A 25,296-nucleotide genomic window follows, 5' to 3' on the forward strand; every position below is an offset into this window, starting at 1 on the left:
GACAGTAGTAGAAGTTTAAAAACAAAAAGTGTCCGAACTGAATTGGTAGATTTCGTAGCATTTAGGTAAACAGCTACAAAAGCGATAGTACAGATTTAGACAAAAACCACCGTCAACGTTATATTAGTCAAAACAGCGAGGTAGGTGGTTCTATCGGGGAATTATCTTATATCACCCGAGCGGTATTTTTTGAAAAGGTTTTATTACGGGCAAGTGCAGAAGAACCTAATGGTTAGTCAAAATAGATGAGTCTTAAATATTTTATTTTAAGTATTCGGGTCGAAAATGACAGTTTTCCGAAACACGTGGTGACCATTCTCAGAACTTGACAAACATTATGAGTCTAGCCAGTATCACAAACAGGCCTTAAAAAATTTAAAGTATTAAATATATACAAATAACCCAGATCATTACGTATGTAAAATAACGAGTATTAAATAAATATAAAACAGGATCGTATTTAAGTAAGTTCATAGTTAAATATGTACTAAGAAGAATAAATATAAAATATACACGAAGACATTTTGAAAAATGTTTAAATAAATACTAAATTCTTTTGTAAAGAGCGTTTGCGGACACCCTGTATTAAAAACCACATAAAAACTGAATTTCTTCTGGAAAAAATTAAATGTTTGTTTAATATTCTTATCTTATCTTCCCGTGTGTATGCATATTTAAGAAATTGATCTTCATTGCAAATCTAGAAATAATTACATCAGTTTTTTGTACAAATAGGCTCAGTTTCAAAAAAGAAAAACCAAGGGGAGTTTATCATAAACAAGCATGATTAGCAACAGAAGGACTATTTTATGTAAAGTTATGTCATAGTCTAGCGAAATATACAGGTTGTTTTATGTAGACATTAGATTAATCTCTAAAAATAAGCAGACTTGAAATGGGAAAATCCAGACTTAACTTTTATGTAAGTAATGAAAGACCTGTGAGGAATTTGATATGAAAATAAACATTAAACAACTAAAGTGATTTCAATCCGAAAAAACCAAAACGTACCTCAACCTTGCATAATAAATAGGCACCTTTTAGAACAGGTCAATAGATTTAAGTACGTGAGATGTTGGATCGATAGCAGCCTAAATCCTTATCTAGAAATAAGATCGAAAATAGGACAGGCCGGAAAATCTTTCGAAAAGATCAAAAAACTGCTTTGTGATTCTCGAATAAAACTCGAAATTCGACTACGTTTATTAAAACGCTACGTCTGGTTGACTCTTTTCTATGCAGTTGAGACATGGACCCTTAAAATGTCAACCGTAAATATTTTAAAGACCTTTGAAATGTGTTTTCAAAGGACAATCCTCAAAATTTCATAGCCATCGCATACCTCAAACGAACAAGTGCTGCATAGGATAGGCAAGGAAAGACAAGTTTTCAACACAGTGAAAGTTAGAAAAACATCATACCTAGCCACCTACTGAGAAATAATAAGTACCAATATGCTCAACTTATAGTGAACGAAAAGATCGAGGAAGAGAGTGGACTAGAAAGGAAGAGACTATCGTGGCTCAGAAACAACCGACAATTGACAGGGCTAACTTTGGAACAGCTAATAAGAACAACTGAAGACAGAGAAGAGTTTGAAATTGTAGTAGACAACCTCCATTTAGAAAAGGGCACTTTAAAAGGAATAATTAAAGACAATAGGTAAATTGAAAGAACACTCTGAGAAAAAATTGCGTCACATTAGTTATAAAAAATGTATGACAACGAATTCAAGAATGCAGGAAATACCGGATAAAATACTTGGACAACGATCAATGAAAATGGAACGTACAGGGCTGACGAGGTAAAACGGAAGACTTTACTAAAGGACTAGAACTGAATACATGGATGAAAACGAATCCTTTAAATGTTTGTTAAATTTGTATTATACCAATTACATGGTTGCTGATAATTTTATGGAATGTTAAAATTTTAAGTAGATTCACATCACGGCAATATAAAACTCCCAACTGAATAAATAAGACTCGCAAAAAGTTGTCTTGTATTTTGGTTATCGAAAACCAATTTTTTCAATCATAGAATGTGTCGACTAGCTTATCTTGTTGTGTATTAATTGTAAATACAATTTTAATTTCAATATAAATATTATTATTTTTAATTTTTAAATAAATAATTAATTAACTTATACACCCAAAATATTTGATATAAGATAATAATTGATTTTGTATACAAATCCTAGGAAACTTTCCTTGCCTGGTATTGTCGTGGATTTTTTAACGATATGGTTTCTCTAGATGTGCATAAATTCTCAGATATAGTCGGTTTGCTAAACTCAGACACAACTGGCTAGTGATAATTTTAGTAGGTAATTTTTTTGTTTTTAGCCAATTCTGCCAAGATTGGCAAAATTACTAACTATTTAGTAATTAATAACTATTTAGTAATTATTTTTTTGCAAAATTTACCAAATATGTAAAATTACCTACTAAAATCACTAGCCAATTGTGTCTGAGTTTAGCGAACCGACTATATAATCTTCTTCTTCTTTAAGAGCCATCTACGCGAGGAAGGGTGGCAATCATCATGGTTATTCTGACCTTCGTGTCAGCTGCTCTGAACACTTGCCTTGAGCTGCAACCAAACCATTCCCTCAGGTTCTTCAACCAGAAAACGCGTCTCCTTCCTATGCTTCTCCCACCTTCTATCTTTCCTTGAATTATGAGTCTCAAGATGTTATATTTTCTACCTCTCATCACATGTCTTAGATATTGCATATTCCTTTCTATTATTGTCTTTTCCATTTGCCTTTCTTTGCCTACTCTCCTTAACACTTCTACATTCGTGACTTTATCTACCCATGAAATCCTTAACACTCTGCTAAATGTCCACATTTCAAACGCTTAACCACAGAGAAACAGCCATAACCAGAGACTATTTAATATTAAAATCATAAAAAAAACGCTGGACGGAAGGGCCGCCCGGGAATTTTATCGTACCGATCTATTATCGTTATCGTACTAGATACTGGTATTCTATAAAAATAACAAAGTTATTTTGATATTTTAGAAACACCTTGTATACTTGAAAATATTTTATGGTCCTACGCATCATTAATTCCCGTATTTGAGAAAATGTTCGGGGACACACTATAGATTATTGCATAAATCAATAGAATATTAGTCATACTTTCATTTCAAATTAGTCCATTTTTCTGATAAATTAATAGTTTACAATATTTGCATTTTACTGCATGGATTGTAATGAAATTTTGGGAGTAGCCCAAAGCCCAATCTCCTAATTCAAAGTCTATCCTATATACTATGGCGCTTTTATCATGGGGGAGGTTCTCACCACTTCTCGGGGATAGAACATTTTTATTTTCGAATTGCATGGAGCAAAAGGAAGAATTTTAAGAAAATTTAAAAATGCGCTCTATAATTTGATCTTATTTTTTTCACCCGTCCAACTTTTTGAAAGTAGAAATAACACTATATTAAGAGGTATTGCAAAAGAAAAACAATGCATTTAAATTCTGGTGAATGAGGGGTTAAATGTATGTACTTCTCATTTTTCCTTAAAGTACATTAATCATATATTTTTTTGCACCATATCTCGCTTAGTTTGAATGTAACCGACATTTAACGGTGCTCGTTTTAAAAGCCTTTTCAAACACTATAAAAGCATGAGCACTTTGAGCATGCACCAAAAAACAAACTCTTTTTACCTACCATATCTCTTTTTGTATTATAAATAGAAAATTTACGAAGGAACGAATCTCTTTGTTATTTATAATTAAAAAAAATTTATATAGTGTTTTTAGTTTGATGCATAGTTTTTAAGGTATTCACAAAAAACCGTCCGAAAACGTGTCATTTTTAAATGAAAATGGCCAATTTTCAACTACGCATAACTCAAAAAGTATTGAGTTTTAAAAAAAAAGTATAGATCATTTTTGCTTAAAAATAGGTTCTATAGCCACTTTAATGCTTATTTTGACCAGTAAATTTTCTACCCCCTTGAAGGGGTGGGAATTGCCCCAAGATAAAAGCGCCATAGTATATAGGGTAGATTTTGTTTCTTGAACTATTCCCTACTTACTGTGAAAATATCAAGTACATCGATGTAGTAGGATGGAATTCGGAGCCAAATACCCTCATTGACTGCCCTAATAATGCTCTGCTATGATCGCGTGAGAGGGGACACACACAAGATTCTAGCAAAATTTCAATTTTCTGTAACTTTTTGAGTTTTTGAGTTAAAGCAACGAGTTTTATGTCATTGGAAAGATAATTTTACATTCTTTCAAAATATGTAAAAATATACAGGGCCTATGTAAAAAATTAAGATTTTTTTTTCATTTTCGGTAAAACCGGAAGACATATTGTGGGTAAAATTTATTGTGCTAATAGATAACAAAGTATTGTATATGTCTGCCAAATTTCAAATTTTAGTTTCTAATACAGAGGTAGTTACGGGCACTCGAATATTTTTTTATAAAAAATTCCTAACTCCCCTCCTATGAGGAGTTAAGACATATGACCAATGTTATTCAATTTACCCATAGGATATCAAAAATATATCAAAAAATAAACAAATTCCTTGGAGTCATTTTTGAGAAAATTTAGTTCAAATTTATGTCAAATTTTGACCCCTTAAATATAGGCAACCCATAACTTTTTCTGAAAAACGATAATATTCTTGTTATAGCCCCATCTTTAGGCTATATAAATGTTTTTTCAAATTAAATTTATCTTAAACAAGTTTTTAGATTGATAGGGAAATGTATCGGGTGGGCGGTCGGCCATGCTGGCCGCCATTTTGGATTTGGAAATGTCAAATTCCGTATTTCTATTTACCTATCGATGAGCTAACTTTAAGTTAAATTTCATTCGTTTCGGTCAAAAATTTGCAAAAATGGGCCCCAAATAACCCCCCTATTTCGGCCCCCCTTTGAGAGGTTTTTTTCAAAAGCTTAGTTTCTCGACAAAATTCTCTTAAACTTACTCATACCGAATTTCATCGAAATCGGTCCAGTAGTTTTTGCTGGGCGGTGGCGACATACGTACATACTTCCGACATGTTTTTTTTTATTTGCTTTTTAGACTTAGGGGGACTCAAAACGTCGAAAAAAAGTGAATTCTGAAAAAAATTTTTTTGCACGATCCTATAACTTTATCTATTATACTCATACTGCGTATGTAGTACGATAAAGTAAAACAGCTGGATCAGATGAAATTCCCAAAGACCTGATTAAAAACTCAGGGGAAAGATTATAAACAATCTAATAGTTAGAACATAGGGACCAGAAGAAATGCCCAAAGACTGGAAAGAAGGCACAATTATAACAAATTCTTCAGAAAGGCCTGAAAGGAGTACTTCTTCTTCTTCACGTGCCACTCCTAGCGGGGATTGGAAATCATCATGGTCACTACGATCATGGCTAATCGCACTACACCAGAACCATTTACGTAGATTGCGAAGCCACTGTATTTTTCGTCTTAATAATAATAATAATAATAATGGAGTTTATTTGTAACAAATAAATTGTACATGATAAAATAAACTCAGTTCCTCACTGAAGTTGTACATACAACTTGTGCGTGAGGGTTAAATTTTGATTATAAAATACACTAAATGATTTTAAAAATTACAAAAAGGAATAAAAAATAGTCTTTTTGCTCATCTCTCTTCAAATTTGGGCCCCTCTTCTCACTAATTCAGTTACTGAGAAATTTTGTTTATTGGACCTACGAAATCTTATAAAATTCAAGAAAGGATTTTGAATAATTTGCGATGGGACTCCTCTGGTGGGACTTCGTCTTCTACGAGAATTACCATGACTTTTTATTGTGTTTTAGCAATTTTTACAATAATTTGTACGATTTACAAACTTCTAAGTGACGTTTCAAAAAAAAAAAATAAATAAAAAAAAGTCTTTCCACACTTCTTTTGCCCTTAATTTTGCCCTGCATGATATCTCTTAAAAGTTCGTACTTTTCACCCCTCATAATGTGCCCCAAATATTCCAACTTTCTAGTTTTTATCTCATTTATAATTTCGCATCTTTTGTCTAAAGTATGGAGTACTTGCGTGTTAGTGACGCGGTCCATCCATGATATTTTGAAAATGCGCCTATAGCACCACATCTCGAATGCTTCGATGTTTTTTATGGTCGAATCTTTTAGTGTCCAATCTTCAACTCCATATAACCGGGCGGAAAAAACATAACACCGCAGCATTCGTTTTCGTAACTTTATTTTGATATCACGATTGCAAAAGGAGTACTAAGAGACTGTAACTCTTCTTAAGTTTCTCTCCTATGGAGCTACAGCTCTAGTCGGTCCCTGGCTTCAACTCAACTCAACTCGTCTGAACACAATATACAAAATACTCTCCAATACCCTGTATAGCCATTTATAATTAAGAACGTGGAAGAACTTCTTCGTGAATATTAAAACGGTTTTGGACCGGATATGTTAACAATTGTCCAGATTTTTGTGTCCAAATCAATGAATTTAACATTGCCATGAATAAACTTAACATTCCCCATAAATTAATAAGAATTGTAAAACCAAATATGAGTAAAATGATTTGAAGAATGCAAGTACAAATGGATCTGCACAAGCCTAGAAAACTTGGCGTCTTCTTCTTCTTGTAGTTCCTTCTCCTATCGGAGGTTGGCTATCATCACAGCTATTAGTACCTTATTGGCGGCTGCTCTGAAAATATTTGCTAAGCTGTAACTATACGATTTTCTTAAATTTCTCAACCAGGAAATTGTTCTTCTACCTATGGATCCTTTCCCCCTAATTTTACCCTACATTATGAGCCTTAATATCTCATATTTCGCACCTCTAGTAATGTGGCACAAATATTCCAGCTTTCTTGTTTTGATGTTCTTTATCACTCCGTAATCCTTTTGTAGCCTTCTTAACACTCCTGCATTCGTAACTCGTTGGATCCATCGTATTTATGGTGTATCTTATCTTAAATATAGCGTTAGAAAAGACCATAAGAGAGGTAGAGTTGCACAATAGGGGAACAATCTTTAATAAGTCAAAGCAGAGTATGGCTTACGCTGACGATTTGGATTTGATCTCACGCACCATACGAGGAATTAAAAATTTGAACCTTAAAATAAACGAAGAAAAACCCAGCTACTATAATTTTGAGGTAAAAAAGTTTACATATCTGGGTTTCATAGCAAGCAATAACACCACATCTAAGAAGTAAAACAAAGGATACTACTAGCGAACAAATATTATTTTGGACTAAAGAGGCAGCTAAAATAGAAGCTTAAATAAAAAAACCAAATTAACAATATATAGAACACTAACCTATCTTCTTCTTCTCTAAGTTCCATCTTCTATCGAAGGTTAGAAATCATCATGGCAATGCGGACCCTGTTGAACGTTGCTCTAAATAGCTCTGCACTACTGCATTCGAACGATTCCCGTAAGTTATTAAGCCAGTGCTGGCATATGGGTGAGAAATATGGAACATCTCCAAAACAAAATCTCAAATCTTCTGCTCGTGTTTGAAAGAAAGATCATCATCATCATCAATGGTGCTACAACCCTATGAAAGAGCCTCGACCTTCCCAAGTCTATTACGCCAGTAGCCAGTCTATCCATTGCCAACCGTTGCTAGTTTGCTGCGCCTATTTTTCTCCCATCCCCATCTACACCATCCTTCCATCTAAGTTTTGGCCTACCCCTATTTCTACTTCCCACAGGTTGTGACATAAGGATTCTTCTAGGAGGGTTGTTATGCTGTGATCTTGCTAGATGTCCTGCCCATCTTAGTCTTCCTATTCTTGTAAGAGATACTACGTCTTTACCACCAAATATATGTTTATATCTGTGGTATACCTAATATGTAGTTGTACCTCCTCCTCCAAATACCATTTTCGCAGATGCCACCGAATATTCCGCTTAGGATCCGTCGTTCAAATATAAGCAGAAGGTTTTCATCTGCCTTGGAGATGGTCCATGTCTCCGATCCATATGTCAACACTGGTTGTATATGGGTTTTGTATATGCTTATTTTTGTTTTTGGCTTAAGAGTAAAGAGTAGCGATCAACAGGTAGCAATAAAATATAACTTCGGGAGATAGTATCATAAACTTTGACATTTATCTAAGATTAATATTATTGACAATTTAACTCATAGGCGCGCTAAATGGAAGTAACCGAAAACAATTTTGTTACTAGTAAATAAATATTTATAAAAATAAACCCAAATGGGTGAAAATTTTATGTTAACCTAGGTATTTGTACGAAAAAATAATAATAAATAATAATTTCATTGTGAAGCGAAACGAGAGCAGTCTTGTTTTATTTAGTTCATAGAGCGCCAAAGGCACTCTAGAACACCCTTTAACCCTTCTTAGAGTCCCATCAGAGGTGCATATTTCATTCTCTTTGAACTACTAAAATTCGGGCTACCGTTATCGGTTCACAACGAAATGATGGCATGAATGCCGTGGCGGTATCTGCTAAAGACGAACGAAAGTTTTACTTCTAATATTAACAATATCAAAAATAAAATAAAACTTAGAACTAGTCTTCTGGTTAAACCAATCGTAGCTTGTGGCTTCTAAAATTTGCAAGCCAACGAATTGCCGGAGCTAAGAAGGCCGAGGGAACTCTACCAGGTTAAGTCGTACTTCATGGAATGATTATTACTTTGATTAGTTCTACTCGTAATCTGAGTATTCGGAACTAAGCTTTGTTGGAATTTTACCGTGCTGGACAGGCGGGAAGTGAGATGCAGCCTGATAGATCTTCCTCGGCATTGTTAGCTCCTGCACTTTTTATAAAAATACACTTTCTTCAATTTTTTTATCCGATGCCTAGATTTTGTGTCATTTTGGAACTACTAATGAAATAAAAAATTTTAGTAGTTCCAAAATTACACAAAATCTAGGCATCGGATAAAAAAGTTTATTTGAAGAAATTTTATTTTTTTGTTCTTCTTAATGGCGGTACAGGCTCGTTTTTTTAATATTGTATTTAATTACAGAGTAATTTCCACATATTAATATATTTTTAAAATTGGGCCCTGTACCGCCATTCTTTATTTTATTACGAATACGTGTGCCAAATATCTCGAAAAAATATTCAAAATTACAGCCGCCATCTTGGAACGCGTTTTTGCTACCTGTTGATCGCTACTGTATCACCTTTAGCAAAAATAAATTTTTTCGGGTTCAAAAATTGCAATTTTTCGATTTTAAGTTCAACCGCGTTTATCTCGAAAACTATGCATCCTACGAAAAAACTTGTCAGAACAGTTTTTGCTTAGAATGACCCAAAAAATACAAAAAAAAAATGTTTTGTTTTGCGAGAAATCGCTGTTATGTAATTCCTCAAGTTCTTTTTTTATAACAATCTTATCGACATCCGAATCAACTGTTACCCAACAAATTCGTGTTCTACGGGTCAAGATACATAAAAAAATCTTGGGTAAGACCATCTGAACAAAGGAGGCCGTTGTACCCCCTTGGCGACAGGACTATGAATATCTACCTAAAAAAAATTGGCATTTGTACTGTAGTCAGGATTTCTGTACCTAAACATAGATTTATTACGAATTTCATTTTCATGGGAAACAACTTTTCACACTTTTTTTATGTATGACAACAGTAGATTACTTCTCATAGGTACTTACATTGTTAAAATTTGTGGTGGCTCCAATTTCGATGTTCTCATAATTTTGGAACGGCTTTTAATGGACTTTTTCTTGGAATTATTCGCTTTATTTGTCGTTTGATTAACTTTTCCCATTTAGTTAAACTATTGATAATATGTTAAAAATAAAATATCCTCCTAAATCTTTATACTCGCATTAGAATTCGAAATGTTTTTACGTAAAATATACTTACCTACCTACATAGAACTGAACTAAAACACAATTAACAACAATCTATTATTTCAAACAGGCCAACAACTTATACAACAACAACAAAAATATAATAAATAACTATCAATAAACACTATTTTCCTATGAAACAACTATAACGAATTCTTAAATTAACACACTACTGCACTGGACTGATATCAATAAAGATGACAGAACAAATTAGAGAAAATCTGAGGCAGGTTTGTCAAAATGACACTGATAATTTCTCTATGTTGCCTAATTAGTTATTTAGTTATAATATGTTCGATTTCTTGTTAGAAATAAAAAATTTTAGTAGTTCCAAGATTACACAAAATCTAGGCATGCGATAAAAAAAGTTTATTTGAAGAAAGTTTATTATTTTTTTCTTCTTAATGGTGGTACAGGCTCCTTTTTTCAATATTTTATTTAGTTATAGAGTAATTTCCACGTACTAACATATTTCTAAAATTGGGCTCTGTACCGCCATTCTTTATTATATTACGAATATGTGTGCCAAATATCTCGACAAAATATTCAAAATTAGAGCCGCAATATTGGAACGCGTTTGCTGCTACCTGTTGCTCGCTACTGTAGCCTCTTAAGTTTCTGCTTCTCATATGTCTACTCAGTCCAAAATAGCATTTATTCGCTAGGATTATCCTTCGCTTGATTTCTTCCGTCATGACGTTCTCCTTGGTGATCAAGGAGCCTAAGTACATAAATTTGTCCACCACTTCAAAGGTAGAGTTATCAACAGTGAATTGATGACCGATGTTTCTGGCTCTATTGTTGGGTGTTGATGCCATCATCTTAGTTTTCACCTCTTGAAAGCAAGATACCAAGAGGAATAATGGGCACAATCTGTGAGAATGTTATTTAGAGAAGGCGATAAAATTTCGAATTATACGAAAAGGATAAAGAAATAATAAATGGTAAAGACGGAATATCTTTCATAAAAATAGGTAGGATTAGGTCATGTGTCAATAGCAAATCAAAATTACCTACTCACCCAGACAGACCCTATTAGCGGTACCATTACGAAAGAGAAGAGGTAGACCAACACTGAGATGGCGGAAAAATGTGGACGAGACGAGGGCGCAAGGTTGGCGATGAACAGAAACGAGTGGCGAAGTAGACTGAGGAAGTTCGAGGCTCAACTAGGACTGTGGCACCAGGCACCACTGATAATGATGAATGTGTCCAGCTATAATATAAGCTTAATTACTCTCACTTCTTAGAACTTCTTAGAAAAACTTGCAAAAAGTAGTAGAATAAAAAATATTCTGATTTTTGTCCCCCAGACTTGCGAAACATTAATACTATAAGTACTCGTACTTTAAATCTTAATTTAGATATTTAATAAAAAGAGAAAAACATTAGGTGATTTGCATTTTCACTCAAAACAAATATTTAAACTGATTAGTAATAATTGTATCAAACTAAAAATGACACTACAACGATTCTTATAAAAATAAAGTAGTTTAAGAATGTTTACCTCTTTGCGATAAGATATTTTTCAATTTCGTATTGTTCGTATTGTTACATTGTTTGTGCAACTTCAAAATGGATCACTGCAGAAAAGAACAGAAAAAAACCAATCCAAGGGAGACCGCTAATATATTTTCTCTACTTACTTTCGCGTAAGTTTTTATTTTTTTTATAAATTTAATATGAAAACTGTTCCAAAATGGTCAAACAAACGGGAATAGAGTTTAAGCACGTGTTAAGTGGATGCAAGAAGGGCAGAAAGAAATGTTTAATTTGGTAAAAATTCTCTTCTTGCTATTGTTTTCTTTTTATAATATTAATCTTATTCTATCTGCTTTATATTTCTATATCATTTGCCAAATTTAGTATATGTATCTAGCTTCGAATATTTCATTCAGATTCATTCAGAATTATGTTAATTTTATATTTTTAACTAATTCATTGTTCTCTAGTTTGTCTAATCGATGACAATTAATTTTTTATGTCTTTTTTGCAGAAAAAGTTATTAGTTAGTTTGAGTTTATTCTTCTTCCTTTTATTCTTTATAAGCTGTTCATTGGCGGACTAAAACCTCTACGAAAAGTTGTCACTCCATATTTTGCACGGTCGTCCGATATTTGTTCTGCCCATTGGTGATTTATCTATTGCTATTTTGACCACACGTGTCTTCACCATTCTGGTTATGTGGTTGTTCCATTCTTCTTTTTTCTATTTAGTGTCCATTCATTTATACACTAAGTGTTACATTTTCTTCTATTTTCACTACTCTTTCAATCTCTCAACGTTTTTCCTTTAATTCTTGTAAGTGCTCTCATCTCGACCATTTCCTATAGTCTTTGTATTGTGGCTCTGTCTGGTCTTATTTCTGATGCATGACACCATTAGTCTTCCACTATCTATCTATCTATCTATCTATCTAATCAGCCCTAAACATCCATCCTCCCCTTCCTTCTTCCATGCCTCTATATCTTGGGAAATTTGCATCCATTTTGACCCAGTGTGCTTCTTCAGGTCATCTGACCATCGCATTTGTGGCCTTCCTCTTTTTTGTTTGTGGTTCCACGGTCTCCAATGTATAATTGTCTTAGTCTATCTTTCATCCTTCTGCCGTAGGGTGTGTCCGGCGAACTTCTATTTAAGCTTTGCTACTTGGGTTGAGACATCTTTCACTTTTGTTTTGTTACGGATCCATTCGTTTCTTTTCCTGTCTGATAGTTTAATGTTCAGCATTTGTCTTTCCATGGATCTTTCTGTCTATGCTATTTTTTCCATATTTTGTTTTGTAAACGTCCATGTCTGAGAACCATATATTAGAACAGGGAGTATACATTGATAGAAGACTCTTGTTTTTAGATATTGCGGGTATTTTCTGTTCTTTAGAATATAAGACAGTTTTCCGAATGATGCCTAGGCGAATCTTATTCTTCTCTTTATTTCTTTGGTCTGATATTCTTTATTTAATCTAGTGATTTGTCCTAGATATATATACTCTTTTACTTGTTCTAATCTTATTTGTGCCACGTAATTATTAGTTCTTCTTGTTGATTGGTCATGGTTTTGTTTTACTGTAATTCATCTTCAGTCCTATCTTTATCGATTCTCTGTCTAGTTCTTCCATCATTCTTTGTAGTTCTTCACTTCTTTCTGTTATTAATACAATATCATCAGCATATCGTAAGTGATTCAGATATTGCCCGTTTATGTTTATACCCAAGCCATCCCGGTGTAGTTGTTTGAACACATCTTCTAGAGCTTGGTTGAATAGCTTGGGCGAGATGGTATCTCCTTGTCTTACTCCTCGGTTGATTTTAATAGGTTCCGTTTGTTTCATTAGCTTAATAGTTGTTGTTGCCTTATTATACAGTGAGCACGTAAAGGTTGGAATAGATTCATTTTCTCGAGAATGGACAACTTTGGAAAAAAATTCCGAAACAAGTCAATTTTTATTTTGGAATTAAGACTTTTTGGAATATATATCAAACTAGTGACGTCACCCGTCTGGGCGTGATGACGTCATCAATGATTTTTTAAATGAGATTAATAGGGGTCGTGTGATAGCTCATTTGAAAGGTAATTCAATTCTCTATTTAGTGATATAAGCATTAACATAATTATTTATACACGGGGTCCAAAAAAATTTTTTTGAATTAAATTTATTCACATAAAAAGAAGAATGTATGTAATTTATTTAATTCAAAATGCATTTTACTGCTCTCAGAAAACAAGAAAAAATGTTTATTTGAAAAATAACCGTTGCTTTTCGCTTAAATTAAATGTTCAAACTGTCAAGAGGCAGGTGGATGGATGCTTTAATATTGAATTTAAGCAAAAAACAATATTTATTTATCAAATAAATATTTTTTCCTATTTTCTAATAGCAGTAAAATGTATTTTGAATTAAATAAATTACACACATTCTTCTTTTTATGTCAATAAATTTAATTCAAAAACAATTTTTTTGGACACCCAGTATAAATAAATATAGGAATTTTTATATTACTGAATAGAGAATTAAATTACCTTTCAAATGAGCTATCACTTTACCCCTATTCTCATTTAAAAAATCATCGATGACGTCATCACGCCCAGACGGGTGACGTCACTAGTATGTTATATATTCCAAAAAGTCGTAATTTCAAAATACAAATTGACCTGTTTCGGAATTTTTTTCCAAAGTTGTCCATTCTCGAGAAAATGAATTTATTCCAACATTTACGTGCTCACTGTATATATTTGTAATTAAGTCGGTATATCTGTAGTCTATTCTGCTGTTTTGTAGGGAATTCTTTACTGCCCAGTGTGCCACACTATCAAATGCTTTTTCGAAGTCAATAAATGCAATGTATAGTGGGATATGATATTCGTTAGCTTTTTCGATTAATATCTTCATCGTTAAAAATTGGTCACTTGTACCGTTGATTGAGGTATTACCTCAATCAACGCTTGTCCTGAAGTTTTTTCTAAATCTGGCTTGTTCTCTTGCCTGGTATCCATCTAATTTAGTTGTTAATCTGTTTATTAATATCTTGGTTAATAGTTTGTACATCACATTTAGTAAAGTTATGGGTCTGTAATTCTTTAGATCCTTTTTATCTCATTTCTTAAATAGTAACAGTGTTGGGTATTTGTTTTGTCATTAGTATTTCACTTCCACTAGCTTTATAAAATTCCATCTCAGTGTTATTAGGTCGGTTTCGCTGTAGAGTGTTATTAAGGTGTTTATTTTCCTAACATATCTGCTTTTTTATTGATCTTTTACTTCTTTTTTCAGGTCTCTATAGCTGGACATTGTAAATTCAAGTTATTTTATTTCCATTACTTGTTCAATAGCCATCAATTTCTATATTATATTATATCTGATTGATTCTTTGCTGATTAATGTTGTTTTAATTTTCTAAGTTAAAACTCTCTTCTTAATACTAAATTCATCTGCTTGTATATTAAATCTATGGACAAGACTTTGTATACCATCTTCATCTTGGGCTATCAAGTATTTTATTTCTGTTTTCTATTCTGTATCCTCTTCATTTGTTGATACTTTTGATGATTTCATTTATGGTTAAACTGAAGAGCGTAGGGCTCCATGAGCCCCCTGTCTTATTCCGCTGCCCACGTCTATAGGTTGTGTAAGTTGTCCATCTATTCTGAATTCCGTGTTGTTAATATGACAGGTCTAGGTTTTATGATATTTCAATGAACTTCTCTATTTTACAGAAGATGGATTCAACCTATGAGTCTACCCTATCAAATGCTTGCTTCAAGTCAATAAGACACATAAAGTCTCGTTCTAGCGATTTCTCAGCAATTTGCTTCATATCGAATATTTCATCTTTAACCGATCTTTCAGTATAAAAATCCCGTTTCTCATTTGCTAAAATTGCTCTGTTTCATTCGTTCTTTTAAAATTTTAGTTGTTAAGATTTAGTTTAGTATTTAACCAACTTATAATCCTATATTTTTCTGGCTGTTTTTATTTTTTTTTTAATAGTAGAATTAGTTCGCTAGCTCTCCATTCTTGCGGCAATCTATAGCGCTTTATAACATTCTTAGTTAAAGTTGTTAATAGTTCGGTCATTGCTACTCCAAAATATTTCAGTAATTCGTTTGTCATTCCGTCTTTACCTGCAGCTTTTCTGTTCTTCAGCTTTTCAAATGTTTTTAACATCCTATTGTATTTCTCTCTTCTTCTTCTTCTTCTTCTTTTTGTATAGACATGACTCTGTCTGTTTTTTCAATGTGCCTCTAGTAAGTTGTCGTTCCATCGTTTTCGTGGTATTCCCACTGATTGTCTTCCTATTGGGGAACCGTCTCTCGCTGTCCTGACTACCCTATTTGTTGTCATTCGGTTTATGTGGTCATTCCATTATATTCTTCTGTTTCTTACCCAGTTATTAACGTTATCCACCTTTCATTTCCGTCGTATATCTGTACTTTTAGCTCTGTCCCATAAAGTCTTACCATCGATTTTTAGAAGGGTTTTCTTCTCCGCTGTTTCGAGCAATCATTTCGTCTTCTCTGTGTCGGGTCGTGTTTCTCCCGAGTATGTCATTATTGGTCTGATGACTGTTTTGTAACTTCTGCCTTTCATTTCTTTTCAGATATTTTTATTTCTCCATATTGTGTCATTCAGACAGCTTGCAGGTCTGTTTGCCCTATTCACTTGATCTTCCACTTCTGTTTCGAACCTTCCGTAGCTAGATAGTGTGATGCGTAAGTATTTAAACTCTATCACTTGTTCTATTATCTGATCTTCCAGCTCCAATTTACATCTTATTGGATCTGCTGTTATAACCATGCATTTTGTCTTTTTGGGGAAATTAACATGCTTAATTTTCTGGCGGTTATGTTAAATTAGTGCAGCAAACGTTGTAAATTATCTTCACTTTGAGAGATTAGTATTGCATCGTCTGCATAGCAGATTATTTTAAGTTATTTTTCTCCCATTTGGTATCATTTTTTAGTTCTTACTTTTTTTATTATTTCGTCCATGATCATTTTAAATAATAATAGACACAAGGAATCCCCCTGTTTATCCCATTGCCGGCTTCAATTTGGTCAGTTAGTTCTTTTTCCACTTTCACTTTTATTGTGTTGTTCTGGTAGATGTTTTAGATCGTTTTAATTATTCCTGGAGGTACCTCTCTCGAGTATAACAAATGGATAACGTCTTTTAATGTGACCCTGTCAAATGCTTTCTTAAGGTCCACGAAAGATAAATATGCCGGTTTTTTGTATTTCAACGATTTCTCTTGAGCTTGCCTCATTATAAATATAGTGTCAGTGCATGACCTTCCCGACCACTTTGGTTGTTAATTTTAATGTTGTGTTTAATAAGTTAATTCCTCTGTAATTCTCCGGGTCCGATTCGTCTCCTTTTTCGAAGACAGGTTTTAGTATATGCTTGATCTCCATTTTTGTGGTATTCTGTTTTGTTCTATTATTTTTTGTATGAGTTTTAATAGTTGTTTAGTTAGATCTTGTCCTCCGTACTGTAGGAGTTTGTTCGAAATTCTGTCCACTGCTGGAGATTTTCTATTTTTTAATTTTCTTAATGTTTCCTTTACCTCTCCCTCCTCGATATTTATTTCTTCAGGTGTTTGTCGTAACTTCAGGTGTTGGAGGTTCTTTTGTATTTGTACTATTGTATTTGTATTAACTTATTCATTTATTCATTTGTGGTAATATTTAAGTTCCTTTTTCCTCTGTATATAGGATAGATTTTTAGATAGTTAATCCATGTATCATTTTGTATGTGTTTTGGTCCTATTAGTTCCTTTACCACCGTTCACTGATCTCTTTAGAAAAAATTATGTTCCCTTTTTTCGAAAAAATTTCCCAGTGAATTTTTATCCTGCTTACATGACATGTGTATTGTTGTCTTGTATCTTTTGTCTTGGTTCACAAGTATTTCAAGTAAGTTTTTTTTTTCTTTACGTGTTTCCTTCGCTTTGGTAAAAAACCATGGATTTCTTTGCTTTGGGAACTATTTTTATTAATGTTCCTTTCACCAAGAACTGTCTTGACTGAAGCTAAGATATTAGATTTATTTTAAGATAATTGAAAGTGGCAAATTGTCTTAGAACTTATCCAACCTTATTAAGTGTCGTATCTTCTTGATCTTCAACTGAAGCCAAGTACCTACTGGGATTTTGCGTATCTGGCTGTGTTAGATCACCAACAACTATTACCACAAAATGATTCTTATTTAGACGGTCATATCATATTATTTTTTAAATGCTTTGTAGGAAGTGGTTTTATTATCTTTGTTCAACTCTGGTGCATACACTCCAATGACCAAGACGGGACCTCTTTTGGTATTTAATTTAACGGTAAAAATTCTTGAACTCTTCGTTGTTGGTATACTCTACACCACATCATCACATTGTTCTGCAAGTTTGTCGTTTCCTAAGAATTTTTGGATTAGTTAACAGTAGGATATTTATTCCTTTCCTTTTAAAGTTTTTTTGATTTCATCGAGTTTTTGTTGATAGTCTTCTTTCTATATTCGAGTTTATAGTCAGTATCTTGCAAAACAAACTTTCTCGCTTTCACTTTTTCGAAATATAGTACGTTCTTTAAAGGTAAAATATTGCAAAACCTCTAAATTTTTAAGAACCGCTTGGATTGACATAAAATTTGGCATACACATAGCTAACAAATCAAAGAAAAAAGTGATATTGTGCCGATGTGTGCTGTTGCATTACAGATCATAAAAACACAACATAAGTAAAGTAACTTGTGAAACGGTAACGATTAATTTCATTTAATTTGCTAATTGGGGGGTGATTTTCCTGATTTTTTGTGCCAAAACAAAAGGGACCAACTTTGTTTTGAGCACTATGCTTACATTTGATGCTAGAATTTTTTTTATAAAAACAGAAATAAAGCTTTTTTTAAACACTTTAAAAAAGTTGTAATGTGTTTTCTCCAAGAATGCTTCGAATATGGTCCTATTTTTCATTAGCTATAACTCTGCTTTTGCTAGGTATAGAGAAATAGAGACCTAATATATACACCGTTTTTTTTTCACTTTTTTATAGGCTACAGTTCTGCTAAGAATATTTTTTTCGACAAAATGCTTACGTTTTGAGTTATTTGCGAAAAACCGTCTAAAAACGTGGTTATTTTGTTGGAAAATGAACATATTCACTTACAAATAACTCGAAAAGTATTGATTTGGTGAAAAAACTCTATAGAACAAAAGTTGCTTGAGCTTAGTCAGTTTATCCATTTCGGGACTTATCTTGGACATATATTTCTTCACCCCCGAGATGGGGTGAAAGTCACCCCCAGGGCAAAAGCAGACATCGGTACCATATCACTTTTTTTCTTTGACATGTTAGCTATGCGTATACCAAATTTATTGTCAATCCAGGCGGTTCTTTAAAATTTACAGCAAAAACCGCGAAAGAATGTACCAATAAAATACTTTTTCTTTGTTTAACTAACATATTACAGTTTAGGATAATGTTTTCTGTAACTAGTACGTCTAAGGTCTTCTTTAAAAAACTATAAAAATTTTATGATTTTTTGGTTTCAGATATGTAGGAAGTTTATTCAAAAAAGCTTTTAAGCTCGACCTCCATGAAGACGATATCTATGAAGTATTAAATCAACACCGAGCCAAAAAATGTGGTGATCTATTAGAACGGGAATGGTTAAGTGAAAAAAATCGCTCAAAGAAGCCATCGGTTTCTCGGGTTATGTGGAGATGTTACGGCAAAAGATATTTGTTTAGAGGTTTCATTGATTTCGTTTTTAATACTATTAATAGGTAAGGTTTAAATTTCGTTTTTATTTAAATGATGTGTTTATATGGGATTAGCCACAGTTAGGTTGTGATGACAATTACATAGCTTACTTAAAAAAAGTTTCGATTTCCGTTCCGGAAATCGTTATCAAAAGAAATTTTGATAACGAAAGAAAACAATCATTTGTTGGTAAGTACACCGAGAGGAAAAAATTCTTGACATAAATAAACTTTATTTATATTTAAGAAAAATCGACTTGGCATATTGCCTAAGAAATATATCAAACCCATTTATCAGAAAGAAATTACACTTGATGTTAATTGATCTTATTAGTCATAAGAATATATTTTCTTGCCATTACAAAACTATTCTTTCTGAGCAATAATATTTCTTAGTAAGGAATATTATTATTATCTTACTATTAATAATTAATGTATATAATGTTAAGAAATATATTTCGCAGATATAATCATATATTTAGAATTAAGTTACCTAATATTTCTTGAAAATAAAGTTTTATTACATCGGGCGAAATAAATCATTGTGTTAAGGTAAAATCATTATTTATTAATAAAAACAAGATATAAAACGTTAATATTACATACAAATATTTTCTCCACTCTTAAACCACTGACTTCTACACAACAATAAAAGGATGCAGAGGCAAATCCAACTTCATCAATTTTCCTTTCTTTTGTTAATAGCACTTTGTATATCAGCAATTCACTAAAACACATCGTTATGTAGAAAGAGTAAACTTATTTTAATAATTTTTTTTTATAAAAATATAGATATTTATTTTGACAAATTTAGGAAATACGTACAAAAAAAAAACAAATACACGGCCCCACATAAGAACTATTAATACTAATAATAATTAATCATATTTAGTTCAAATATGGCATTATTTAACCTACACATAATTTAACCAATACACATTGTTTAGCTAAAACAAGAGGCCAAATACAACCAATGTAAAACATTGAAGCAGACATAATATGTAATTTTCTTTATTTTTATAATCTAAAAGAGACATCATACCTAAGCATTAAGAAATTTTATTACGGGAAAATATTATTAGTTTACATCTTAAGTCATTTAATACATATTAACTAATTCACAGTTTTCGGCAATAAAATTTATTAACCATTAAAATATTTCTTTTAGGCTAACTGATTCCTTTATCACAAATAAATGAACAGAAAACATCCTCAGCGTTGCAGCCGCCATGCTTGATATAGCGGTGTATTGTATATTTTTATAGAAGACGATACATTCAAGAAACCTATTATAGAAAAAGGCACTTACATGTATAAAGTTCTACCATTTCTGGAAGGCCCCGCAGTTGGTTAATAGCTCCCTATTGTTCTGAAGCTATATATTATATCATTCTGTCCCAGCTTTAAATTGTGGCTTATTTCCCAGTTAGAATAATAAGCTGCCTTTTTTCAGAGTTGTCCATCATTATACCTAAAAAGCATAATATAAAAATTCTATTATGTTTCTTTTATAACCATTCGGATACGCAACAATATTATTATTACATCTTAAATTACTCAATTTACTTTTATTGAATACCTATTATGTATTGAATACCTATATTATGTACGTACCTTCAAAATATCCGTTAATTTTTAAAGAACAACCACAAATCAAAAATCCATCTATATGAACATGAATTAATATCACGCCATCTTAATAAACACTGACGATTAAATCATACATAGTTAATCTGCGCAATTCTTTTGTGAAAGAATATCTATTTGCAAGTATTATTTCGGCTTAATGATAAAGTTTTTATTTTATAACCACAGTTACTACAGAGGGTATTTCTGAAGAATTATTTCTTGTGGTTTAAAATATTTATTTGATTGCAAGAAAATTTCTTGTTCACAAACATAAATGTAGATTAACTTAACATATATATTTCTTATAGTGAAAAATATTTGTAGTTTTCAATTTAAGAAAAAAACTTTAGGATAAGAAAATAAAAATGTAACTATTAATGCATTTCTCAGTATTGAAGAAATTATTTGTAAGAAATTATTAAATTCTGCTAAAAAAACTCGTTTCTTTATACGTGTACCGGTATGTTTAAGGTTAATATGATATGTTAAATTTTAAGAAAGATGGCTCAAAGAAATCAGTGTTTTAGGAGAAAAGAAATTGTTCTCTCATCCCAGTCACATCCCAGTTAACAAAATTATCATTATGTCACATCCCAGTTAACAAAAAATTGTACTTTGCCTATGATGGCTGTAGCTATGGCTGGAAAGATATGAGGGCGGATGTTTTTCTGCTCTGTGATATAATATCAATAATAATAACAATTGGCGATTGTGTTGTACACACTTTACTCACCTTAATTGTCATTACAACCTAATTATGGCCAATCCTATATAAACACAATATTTATCTCAAACATGTCACAAGTCAACAGTTATGATGAATGTATTGAAATTAATATCAAGTTTTGTAATTACAGTTCTTTTTTTAAATTCATTGAACTTGTTAACTGAACTGGCATCCAAAACTTATTTCGCTCGTTCCGAAGAAAAGTGTAGCAAATCAAATTTTTTTTTATCTTCACTTTTCTATAGGAATGGATAGTATATCTACTAAAGCACTGTCCCCTAAGAAAACTGTAATAATTAAGTTCGATCGTTATTAATTGCCTAGATGTCACATGACTCTCTATTCCTCGGAACAGATGCATCAGAATTTTCCGATCAAAAGTGTAATAATTGTAGTTAGGAAATATTGTTTAATTTAAAAGTGTAAACTTTAGTTTCGTGTTCCCCCAGTAAAAGCGTAAAATTTCGAGTTGCTGCTCTTATTATCGGAAGTTTTACCAATGTTTAAATATTTTACAGGGCTTCAGGTATATTTTGAGTTGATTATTAGATAATATTGATAGTGTATTTGATAAATAATTGATTTAAGACGTGAAATTAATAAAAAAATATTTATTGTTTATTATTTATGAAAGATCTAACCACAGAATACACTAGCACTAGGGTATATACTGTGATCCAAGTATTTTGTTGTTAAAGATGTTCAAAATTGAACCAAGCGTTCCATAGTAACAATATATTATTAAAAAAATCACTTAATAACTTTTCCTCTTTTCTCGATTAAGTATTATTTTTATTGTATAGTATATAAATTACTATAATTACTGAAAGAAAAGTTACATAGTTACTGAAAGAAAAATCATATTAATAAACTGAATTAATAATTTAAGCTATTATACAAGTAACAGTTATCCAATAACATTCAAAAGCCATCTCTTTAGTTAATGATCACAATGCCATTGTCAAGTAATGTTTACACATCCATACCAGTGAGAATTTTAGTACACGTAATTTGTCGTGTAAAGAAAGAAAAAGTAGGGATAACCGTAAAATATTTGCGTCTACACTCTTAAGCCTTAAAGATCATCAATATTTTGTGCAACTAATAATTTTTTTTCAGTATTATACGCCCATATGTGATCGCCCATTTCGTTGCCTACTTTGCTCCCGGCCAAACCGTTTTAACGAGGAATGACGCCTATTTTTATGGATGCGGCATTTTGGTCATCCACTTTGTGGCCTTATTTTACAACCACAATTATATGATATGGATTCAGATGTTTGCCATTGAGATGAGAACTGCGTTTTCATCCCTTTTATATAGGTAACATACAAGACATTATATCATATTATACACATTGAAAATTCTGAATTTATGTATTACTATACGTCTGCCAATTTATTAAGTTAAATCAATAATAATTAGGTACATTATTAATGTCATTTGGCTTTGGTACACGTATTGTTTAAATAAGCTGTTTAAGCGATTATTTTCTTTTTTTTATTATAACAATCGCTAGCGAACCTTATTCTTTTCAATGTTGAGTAGCTAGGGGAGAATAAAAGAACACATCTTTACTTGACGAAGACCCAGTTTACTCTCATTTATCAAATTTTATCCCAAATTTAGTTTAAATTTATACAAAAGCCGATACAAAGAAAAAACTTTACTAATACTAAAAAACACCTACTTTACTAAATGAATATGGAAACTGATTAATCACACAAATATTAACTTAAGACTCCACGCTAGTGAAATGACATTACAATATTTTGATATACCTACAGAGAAAAGGAGACATAGGCACAAAAATTAATATCTTCTCAACCAATGGGAAAATAAAAAATACATAACAAAATTGAAATAACATATAAGAAGATTCATTGAAAAAGAATAAGAGAAGGACGGACGCCCCATGAAAATATTGAGTTAACTTAATTCTGGAACAGGCAAAACTGACTAAATCCTGAATTAAGAAGTAGAAGAACAAGAAATAGATGAAATAATGAAATAAAATGAATCAGGGATACAGAATTTGTGTCCTAACCATGAGAATACTTGGCTACGCAGATGATGCTCTCTTAATAGCTGAAAACGCAGACGAATTACAACGCTTACTGCAAAAATTTAAAATAACCGCCCAGAAGTATAACCTGAGACTATTAACAGAGAAAACCCAATCGATGAGAAAATCGAAGAACCCCATTAGGTGTAAATTAGCAGTGGACGACCATATAATCGAACAGGTAACGTATTGTAGATACTTGGGTGTGGAAATATCTAGCGACTGGCATTTGTGTCAATAATCAAAACAGCAGGTAACAGAATTAGCGAGAATATCTGGTTTCTTGAGGGATATAATCTGGCGGAATAAATATATGAGCACTCAAAACAAAGTCAGCATTTATAAGACATGTGTTAGACCCGTACTGACATACGTAGCTGAAACAAGAGCTGAGACAACAAAGACCAAACAAATAATGAGAACAACAGAGATGAAAACCCTAAAATCCATAAGAGGTATCACACTCAGAGATAGGATACGAAACGAAGACACATTGAGAGAGCTAGGCGTAGTGAGATGGACAAGAGCACGACGACGCATGTGGAGAGACCACGTAGATCGGATGAACCCTGAATGAATGGCGAAATTTGCAAAGGCACAGAAGCCCAACAAAAAGCGACCCATAGGAAGACCCCAAAACGATGGTACGAGAGCTGGAACTCCAGATCGCAGCAGAGATTGTAAGAGAAGAAACATTACATAGTTGATGGACTCGACCGTTACTTGATGGAAGTTCATTTTATCTAACAATAAAACACTGAAAACGTTTGTTTTCTATACTTCCACAAAATTTATTATAACTAAGTGACTACAGCTGTTTCGGCGGAGTGCCTTTCTCAAGTGATATAGTTTACAATGTGTTTGCCTTTTTAAGTCTTCAACTGAAGAGGTTGAGGAGTGGGGAGCTGTTTGTCTCGAGTTGGTCATTCAGAATTATATCTGTATTTTTCAGTTTATTAATTTCCATAGATTCTAAAAAAGATAGCTTAAGGCCTTTATTTTGAATATGTAGAATTTGAAACTTTTCATTGAAAGAATGATTATGATCTAGAAGGTGAAGTGCGTATGTAGAAGTGTCTGTTTTTCTATTGTTGAATGCCCTTTTGTGTTCTGCTATCCGTTTGTCAGTTCTGCCAGTTTGACCGATGTACGTTTTCGGACAGTCACCACAAGTTAGTTTGTACACACCACTCTGTAGTTGCTTTCTCTTTCGGCTTTTATTGTTCTTAATATATTTGCTTAAGTTGTTGTTAGTTCTGAAAGCTGGTGTTATTCCTTTCTTTTTTATGTATCTGGCTATCTTTGTTGTTATCTTGCCAGTATACAATAGAAAAACAGACACTTCTACATACGCACTTCACCTTCTAGATCATAATCATTCTTTCAATGAAGAGTTTCAAATTCTACATATTCAAAATAAAGGCCTTAAGCTATCTTTTTTAGAATCTATGGAAATTAATAAACTGAAAAATACAGATATAATTCTGAATGACCAACTCGAGACAAACAGCTCCCCACTCCTCAACCTCTTCAGTTGAAGACTTAAAAAGGCAAACACATTGTAAACTATATCACTTGAGAAAGGCACTCCGCCGAAACAGCTGTAGTCACTTAGTTATAATAAATTTTGTGGAAGTGTAGAAAACAAACGTTTTCAGTGTTTTATTGTTAGAACATTACATAGTCCTATTAAAAGAAGAAGAAGTAGAGGAAGACAGTATTTTTTGTGTAAGATGAGGCAAAAACGTCAACAGCAGACTTGTGTTAGGTAACCTAACCGAGCACCATTAA

The 25,296-nt window shown here is 32.4% G+C and overlaps 1 protein-coding gene across 1 annotated transcript in view; it reads left to right on the top strand.

The window, feature by feature from the left end:
* The first annotated feature begins 11,317 nt into the window (after nt 1-11,317).
* Nucleotides 11,318-25,296, top strand: part of LOC114349541 (probable multidrug resistance-associated protein lethal(2)03659) — a 74,756-nt gene continuing 60,777 nt past the window's right edge. Inside the window, exons 1-3 of the mRNA XM_028299947.2 lie at nt 11,318-11,486; nt 18,875-19,108; nt 22,560-22,763. Coding sequence (XP_028155748.2) covers nt 11,410-11,486; nt 18,875-19,108; nt 22,560-22,763 — 515 coding nt within the window. The 5' untranslated portion in view covers nt 11,318-11,409. The remainder of the gene's footprint in view (nt 11,487-18,874; nt 19,109-22,559; nt 22,764-25,296) is intronic.

This window comes from Diabrotica virgifera, chromosome 1, assembly GCF_917563875.1.
Source record: "Diabrotica virgifera virgifera chromosome 1, PGI_DIABVI_V3a".
NCBI classification, from domain to species: Eukaryota; Metazoa; Arthropoda; class Insecta; order Coleoptera; family Chrysomelidae; genus Diabrotica; species Diabrotica virgifera.